The following is an 8,035-nucleotide window of genomic DNA, read 5'->3' on the forward strand; positions in this document are numbered from 1 at the left end:
GATACCACAGTTTTTGTGTGCCCAATGACTGATACTGTTCCCCTCAAACAGTTAAAACATATTTACCTAGAATTAGGACTTTCTGCAGAAAACAGCTAAATAAAAGTAACTGATAAAGATTCTCAGCCCCAGTGGTGAATTTCCCTATACTGCAAGTTCAGTCCACACCACAAACTCAGCTTTCACATCACATTTGGGTCCTATTTTAGGAGGGGGTTCATCAATCTGTAAACAGGTATATATTGCTAAAGCTTGGCCAATGCAAGTGCCACTTTACCAACATTCATTTATTTGAATGACAGGGTCAGGTGTCTTGGGTTTTTAATAATAATAAAAAAATAATCAAGAGTAATCTAGTAATGTGTAGGTCTGTTGACATGTTTGAAGTAGCTTAGAGTTTTACTTTTCTTGGACAGTCTTGGAAGAAATATTATTGACACTGGCTGATTGTAAAATAAAAAAAAATATATGTAATTAAACCCCCCCCAGTTTTCTAACTCCTGTATTCCATAAAAATTGGAACATAGCCTTTTATGAGGACCTGCCAAAAGAGCCATCAAAGTGCTGCACCTTCTCTGTAGACACAAAATTGATAAGTATAAAATATTCATATGCTCTAGGAGGACAGGGTCACTGAGATAATACCCTATGGTAAGTTAGAATGACAATACTAGTCATGAAAATGATTTTTTTTTTTGAAAAAAAGAAAATATGAAAGTAATCAACAAAATTATTACATCCAACTAATTTACATTTGAATGTGTCTTAATCTCACATCTCTTTTACCACAGATAATAATTCTACAATAGCTAAAAGTAAGTGATGCAACTTTCAGTTATATTATACAGTGTATAAAAAATGTCCATGTTAATGTCTGTCATACAATCACAGCTGTTAGGTTTTTTAGTAGTATTTTGAAGACTCTCAGACAGTTCCAGCCCCCATACAAGCTTCCCCCACCCAGTCAGCGTCCTCTCCTCCTTCGCTGGTTCTTGCTTGGGGGCTTCAGAAGACTCTCTCGATATTTCACATTTGTGTGGAACAGTCGGACCATTTCATGGTCTTTGTTATCCAATACTCTGGGCAGAAATAGAGATGATTTCTGTGTCCTGCGAGTTTTAAAGCCCCTTCTGGGTCGTCCTTTCCCATTGATTGAGACATACCAGAGTCTCTCTGCACTGGCTTTGCGCTTGGTGCCAGCTCTGTTAGGTACAGTCCGGTAGATACGGGACGCATAGGTGTTATAACCCAATTCATGGATCCTCTCCACAAACTCACACTCTGCGTTATAGTTTTCCTGTAAAGCAAACATGACAAAGTTTAAGAAAGACTATACAGGTAACAGCTTTCTTCTACCTCAGTAAGACTGGGTTAAAATCTTAAGCAAGACTCTATTCAGCTTTAGGATAAAGACAGCAACACGTGGTAAGAAAATCTCTAGACTGATGGTACAAAAGGTGAGCGTAAGAAGAGTACTGAGCCTGAACTGCTGTTCAACAAGGTGTCCCTGTCAGCAGTGTGAACATACTCTGTGGGTCAGAGACAGAAAGAAAATCTGAAAAGAAAAAATGGCATGTGAATAGGAATGAATATCTCTGCCAATTGTTCAGCTGTAAAATTGATTTTTTGTGTTTATGGATCTAAATATGCCTATGAAGATGATTTAATTGCTACCCATGAACATTTGACATCCATTTAAAAGGTAAAATTCCTACAGTTTAATGCAAAATGTGGCTCTTTCATTGGTATATTAGTAGTTAGATACACCTGCAGTCCATTACATCCAGTTTATTATGGATAGGTGAGCTGTAAACAACATCTTTATGAAGCTCCTTTGCTTCAGCATAACAAAAGTACACCCTGCCCACCAGTGTGTTCCTCCAAAATACTAGGCTGCTCCTTTATTACAAACTGTAACAGAGAACACACACCCATGATGGGTGCTCACATTTTACATGATCTGTCAAAATCAGGGGTCCTCAAACTACGGCCCGTGGGCCAGATAAGGCCCCCCAGGGCCCTCAATCCAGCCCCTGGTATTTACAGAAAACACCACACCACACACCTCCACACACCCCGGGGGTTGGGGGGGGGGGGGGGAAACCAAGCAGCCGCAGATGACTTCCTGCCACTTAATCTGCACACTGGCCTCCTGTTTAAAAATTTTGAGGACCCCTGGTCAAAATTCACCCTTTTTCATCTGGCCCTCAACTGAGAGAACTGTGCAAAACCCCGACACAAGGAATTCCTTCCTCCTCCCTGGGAGCTGTAGAAACAGTGCAAATAAAGGCCCTTTCACACTATTCATCTCTTCTTAACTACAAAATCATCTTTGCTGTATCAGTGTGATTAAGACCTCAATATCCAACATGTGCAAAGTACAGAGGCACAGGGGACTTGCTACCATTGTCTCTACAGAGGCTGGGGTTTTTTTGTGGGGTTTTTTGGTTTGGTTTTGTTTTTTTTATCGCCTCTCTGGAGAACATGGAAAGGGCACAGGTAGCCGGGCTGGGGCCAGAAAAGCCATGGGCTCCATTAACATCATGTCTTTAATGCTATTCACTCATCAGAAATGCTGATAGGCATTTAACAAGATTTTAAAAGACTCCACATGTCTCAGCTTCACAGCTGTAAAACGGAAGTGCCCTTCCTTGCAAGGACAAGTTTTTCATATGCTGTGGTGCTGGAACCCATGCAACTACCATATGTAGGTAGATTTATCCTGCTGCTTGCCTCAGTTTTGGTTGTAGAGGGTTTATCACAGAGGATAAATTTAGAGGATTATCACAATTGACTAAGGATAGAAAGGAATTCTTCAGACTCAACAAACCCATTTTATTGACATGGGAAAAACAGTGAACTAAGGGATAAGAGTTATTCCAATGCTATTTCCTAAAATGCTCCCTGTATAATTCACCCAAGAGAATTCAGTCTTATTTGAAATAGGGCCCTTTCAAATAAGGCCTTATTTGAAACAGGGCCTTCCTGGAACCGTAATACCAGTAAAGTCATGGGTCAGGTTTTTTCTAGGCAAGCAAAGCCAGGAAGTCTCTCCTGAGCTGAGTCCTCACCCTTTGCTGCTTCTGTGAAGAAAGCTGGAGTGGAACAGCTTTTCCTGGATTGTCCCTCCAGCTCTGAAACAAGTCTCTCTCAAACCCGAGCTGGAACAGCAAAAGTCTTTAGCTGTACAGAACCCTTTCGTGGCTGATACTCCTTGACATATGACAGCTGAACAAACTTCAGGATGGCCTGATGCTCCTCACACTAGAAAGGGAAGTCCAGGAGAAAAGAACTCTCTAGGCTATCCTATTCTAGGCTTTTCTCCACTCTAGGAGAGGAACTTCTTGCTCAGAATTATTTCAGTCTTGTTTTAGTTCAGTTTAATTAACCTTGAGTAAAAACATACCTACTTTGAACAAGAAAGGAAGATGACAAAGAATTTGAACATTCTTCCTGTTAATTTTGGGGCATATGTTGGCTCTGAGCTGATGGAGGAGCTCCACTGAAAAACATGCCCATTTTAAGCACAATATTAACTGGAAGCATAGGAGTGGTCAGCCTTAGCTCTGGCGCAGCAGAGCTAGTACATCCTCGTTCCACTTCAGCTACATTTTCCTTTGCTGCAATTGTTTGTGATCTGGTTCTCTGCACCAGCAAAGAACTATCATCTTTACACATGGGGCCTTTCATCAGTGTCCATCACATGGGACACATCACAAAAGCTGGGTCATAAACACTATCAGAACATTCTTGAAAAGGTAGAGTAAAATACATTAAACCAGGGAGGCAACTGAGTTGATTGTGTTACCTAGGTTGCCTTCATGTGAAAAAAGTTCACATTGCTTGAGGATATATCATGCTGTTCAAGTCAACAGAATTACATATAATGACTAGCTGGAAGAAGCAAATTTCACATAGCCATATTTACTCTCTTCAAATCTGTTTCCATACCACAGGATTCCTGGAGAAACTGCAGTATGGCTGTTACACAGTAAGACATCACAAGATTGCTAGGGACATAACCAAAGACAATGGAAGAGGTTCAAGTGAGTAGATAATGTGTAGAGTATACACACTGACAAATATGCCTTAGTGTGTCCCTGAATGTGAAGTCTAAGCTAAAGTATTTTATTCCCTGAGGGGAAATACTGGCTGGGCTGGAAAGGCAAGACTCCCACTAATATTAGCCCAGCCCAGATTTTACCTCAAAGATTGGGATGAAAAATGAGGTTGAAGGAGTAAAATAAGGTGTTTATTTTCACCTTTGTCTTCTTGTACCTTTTCATATTTCCTTTCCTTGCTATAGCCCTGCCTTTTAGTAACAGTACATTATTTCACTGCCCAACCAAATACTCTGTGCAAAGAAACTCCTGCCAGTAGGCTGCTTTCCTGTAAGAGATGCTCAGTTATTTCTGGATATTCTTTATCTGACATATATATCCTTTTTCAGTGTCCAAGATCCAAATCAGAGAGAAATATGGATAATTCTGAATAAAGATGGACATTCTGCACTTCAGTGGCTGACTCCTGAGGTCTTTATTGGTGCACCCAATTGCCAAGGACTTTGGCCATGTGAAATACCTTTGCCCAATACATTCTTCTGCCTTTGGCTGTACAAGCAATAAGAAAGTAAGAACACAGATTCTTTCCACTTTAAAAAGGTACTGATTGGTTGCCTGTAACAATTCCAGGCAGAAATCTGTTACAAAATTACTCTTTTCTCTATAAATGTTTATTTATAAGAAAGCAGTGTTCCCCACTAGACCTGTTCTCCCCATATGAAATGACAGGCATCTGCCAGTCTTAAATAAAACTTACTGATGCATAAAGTCTGCCCCTTTTGTTCATGGCCAGGTATCTGCCAGAGAACAAACCCTTGATGGCAACGATTCCAACATCAACAGCAGTTATTTCAAGGATACCTAGAACAGAAACAATTAGGAGATATGTTGTTGCTCCTCATCATGTGTAATTTGTTGAGATGCATTTAAATGACTGCTTACCTGCAGACTATGATTTCACAGCTATCACTAGTTCACATCAAAATCATAGTGCAATCATGTGAATGGAACAAGACTACTATTTGAAACAACATAAACCAACGACAATGTGGGAATGGTTGCAGACAAGCTTGACAATAAATCCCTAGATGTCTGGTTGAGATTGAACTCTTACAAAAAATGAAAAAAGATCTGACACTGAAGTAGAGGTCCACTTAATCCTATATGTATATAAAAAAGTTTAAACCCTCTTTAACGCTTACGAACACAAGAGCTCTTGACTTACTGAAACCAGTCACAAAGCTGTCCATTTCAGGACAAAGCACTTGCTGAGGTCTCCAGAGGGTAAAACAGAGTGAATCAGCTGCATTTTAGAGCAATGTATATAATAATGAAAGGAACTTGTCGTTTAAGGGGTCAGTGTAGCCCTCCAGACAAGGACAATATGACTGTCTGAGCCAAATTAAAAGGGAGGAGATTTTCAGACCATCAAAGATCGGGTCTCAAACACAAGAAGAGTGTCACAGGCAAGGCTGGCACAGTATCTGCCAAAATGTTCATGTCCAGCCGAAGGTGCCAGGATGCTGATGGAGGCACAAATGGCTCAGGAGATGTGTTCTATGTGCAGGGCTCTCTAGCTGGCTTGCTCAAACTCAGCTCTGTTCTCCAGCTGTGGTCCTACAGCTCAGTACTTGTTAAGAGTATTTGGAGGCAAGAGGCGACCCTTGCGCCCAAACCCATTGCTGCCTTTCAGCTATGATGAGGTAGAGCCAGGGGGCCTGTCCCCTTTGCAGAGCCAGATTGCTGCTCTGGGAGAGTTGGGGTGGTTTGGTACAGCTGTTTTGAATCAGGCACCGGCTCGCTGCTGAAGGATGCCTCCTCCAGGCTTTGATAGTGAGGGGGTTTTTCTTTAGGAAATAGCGGTTTTCCTTTATGGAGTTCAGACAGATCCCTGAGGTCTCCCTATCTCTGTGTGCCATCACCAGGCGGGATTTACGTTTCTAGGGGTAGCGGGGCACGGCGGAGGCCGGGCTGTGCCCGGGCCGGACTGGGTGCGGGGGCGCCCGGGGCTCCCCCCGTGCAGCGGCGGCGCTGATCCCCCCTCTCCTCCCTTCTGCCGCCCCCGCACAGACCCCCTCACTCCCGACATATCCCGTTTCATCTTAATTACCGCCGATCGCCGGCACATGTCAAAGGGGACAGATGTGATTTAGCCCGTGGAAGCTCAAGCCCCCCGAGGGAGACAAGCTGGGGCGGGACGAGGGAGGTGAGGGCAGCCTGCAACCCGTCGAGGGGGGCACCGGGACTCGGCCCTGGGGAGGTGTGAAGGCACCGGTTGCCCAGCGGTCCGGGCTGGGGCAGGGCTGGCGTGGGAAGCCCCAGGCGGAGCGAGGGCAAGTGACAGGTCAAGCGGGCTGCGCAGGGCATGTTCCCGGTCCCTGTCACGGGGAACTTGGGGTTTGGGGGTCCCGCTCTGCCCTGGAGGGACTGAGCCCCTCCGCCGCCGGCCGGGTCCCGACACCCCGCAGGGCACGCTCGGGGGTCCCCTGCCCGGGCCAGGGGCAAAGAGGGCTGCCCCGTCGAGCTTGCCAGCCCTCAGCACGGAGCGGGCGCGGGAGCCGGAGGGTGCGAGGGCGCGCAGCAGGAGCTGCGGGGTCCGGCCGAGCCAGAGGGGTGGCTCCCGGCACGCCGAGACAAGGTGTCGCCGAGCCCGGCGAGGAGAGGGGCGAAAGCTCCGGCAGCCAGGGGTGGCCCCGGTCCCCGCCGAGGAGCCCCAGCCGCCGTGCGGCGGCTCTGGCCGAGGGGCAGCGCTGGGCAGGAGGAGAGGAGGGAGCGGCTTCGCCACCGCCCCGTCCGGCACCGCACCAGCACCCACCGTCCTGCCCGTTGATGCTGGGGCAGGACGCAATTGGTCCGAGCGAGACCCCCTCCCCACACAGCCCGGCCCGAGGAGAAGCGTGATGGGGAAAGTTGTGCCCGGTACTCACTGAAGACGTTGTTTTTCTCCAGGGTGCCGTTGATCTTGCCATTGGGGTGGATCTGGAGATGGTACTTGGTGGCACAGTAGAGTTTCCTGCGCCTGGGCGCTCCCCCGAGGTGCTCGTAGACGCCGCCGCGGCCCCCCGCATCCCGGCGCGGCCGGGGGTCGCTCGGGGAGGCTCCGGCGGCCTCGGGCACCCCCGCGGCCCGCCCTGGGGACCACGGCTCCTGCAACAGACTCAGGAACAAGATCCAAATTATAACCATTGTGGCATGATGGCCGCAGCGCTTAGTCTGCTGGGGAGATCGAGGCTTGGAGCGAATGACACCAGGGGTCCCATTAAAGCCGTCTTGCTAGCAGCACTCCAAAGTTGCAGAGCACACACTGTTTCGAGCCGTGAAGCATTGGCAAGTTTTTATCAGCCTCTATCTGGCCCTTTTATCTGTCTCAGATTTACTTAAATCAATAGACATCAGCAAAGGCCACCGAAGAGTCCCAGCTGTTTGTATTAGATGGAGCTGCCGTGATCAGCCTTCTCCTTGGGCTTCCAGATAGGCAGACGGCATGCATGAGAGGCAGAAGGAGGGAGAGAGAGAGAGACACCCACTGAATTTCGGCAAGAGACTGTGGGGAAAATAGTTGATCGACGGAGCATAGAAATAAAAGCAGCTTCCTGCAACAATAGCCTGATCTGCGACCAATTGATACAAAGCAGAGGAGGCAAAAGGTATCAGTCTCGTGTGAACTCCCGGAGCGCAGCGTGGATAAAATTACACAGCATCCCTGCCCGCCACGCCGCGCACCCGCACACCCCCGCACGGGGGCCGGCTGCTGCCGCGGCCGCCCGCCCAGCTGCCGGCCCCGCCGAGAGGCGCGGTGCAGCCGCGGACCCTCCGCCGGGCACCGCCGCCCCCCGCTCAGCGCGGGGAGGCGGGGGGCTGATGCTCGAAACAAACATCTTCGGGAGGTGGCTTTTGGAAGTGCGCATGTTAAACGCGGAAGCATAAGAAAGGGGTGCGGGTCCTGACCTCCCGGGGGGCTGGAAGGGGAAGAA

The 8,035-nt window shown here is 47.7% G+C and overlaps 1 protein-coding gene across 1 annotated transcript; it reads right to left on the minus strand.

Moving 5' to 3' along the window:
* Nucleotides 1-785: 785 nt before the first annotated feature.
* FGF3 (fibroblast growth factor 3) lies at nt 786-7,247 on the minus strand. Its single transcript, XM_040609085.1, has 3 exons — nt 6,989-7,247; nt 4,819-4,922; nt 786-1,297 (listed from the first exon to the last, which is right to left on the minus strand). The coding sequence occupies exons 1-3, from the start codon at nt 7,245-7,247 to the stop codon at nt 965-967; spliced, it is 696 nt and encodes a 231-aa protein (XP_040465019.1). The 3' UTR covers nt 786-964.
* Nucleotides 7,248-8,035: the final 788 nt, after the last annotated feature.

This window comes from Falco naumanni, chromosome 10, assembly GCF_017639655.2.
Source record: "Falco naumanni isolate bFalNau1 chromosome 10, bFalNau1.pat, whole genome shotgun sequence".
NCBI classification, from domain to species: domain Eukaryota; kingdom Metazoa; phylum Chordata; class Aves; order Falconiformes; family Falconidae; genus Falco; species Falco naumanni.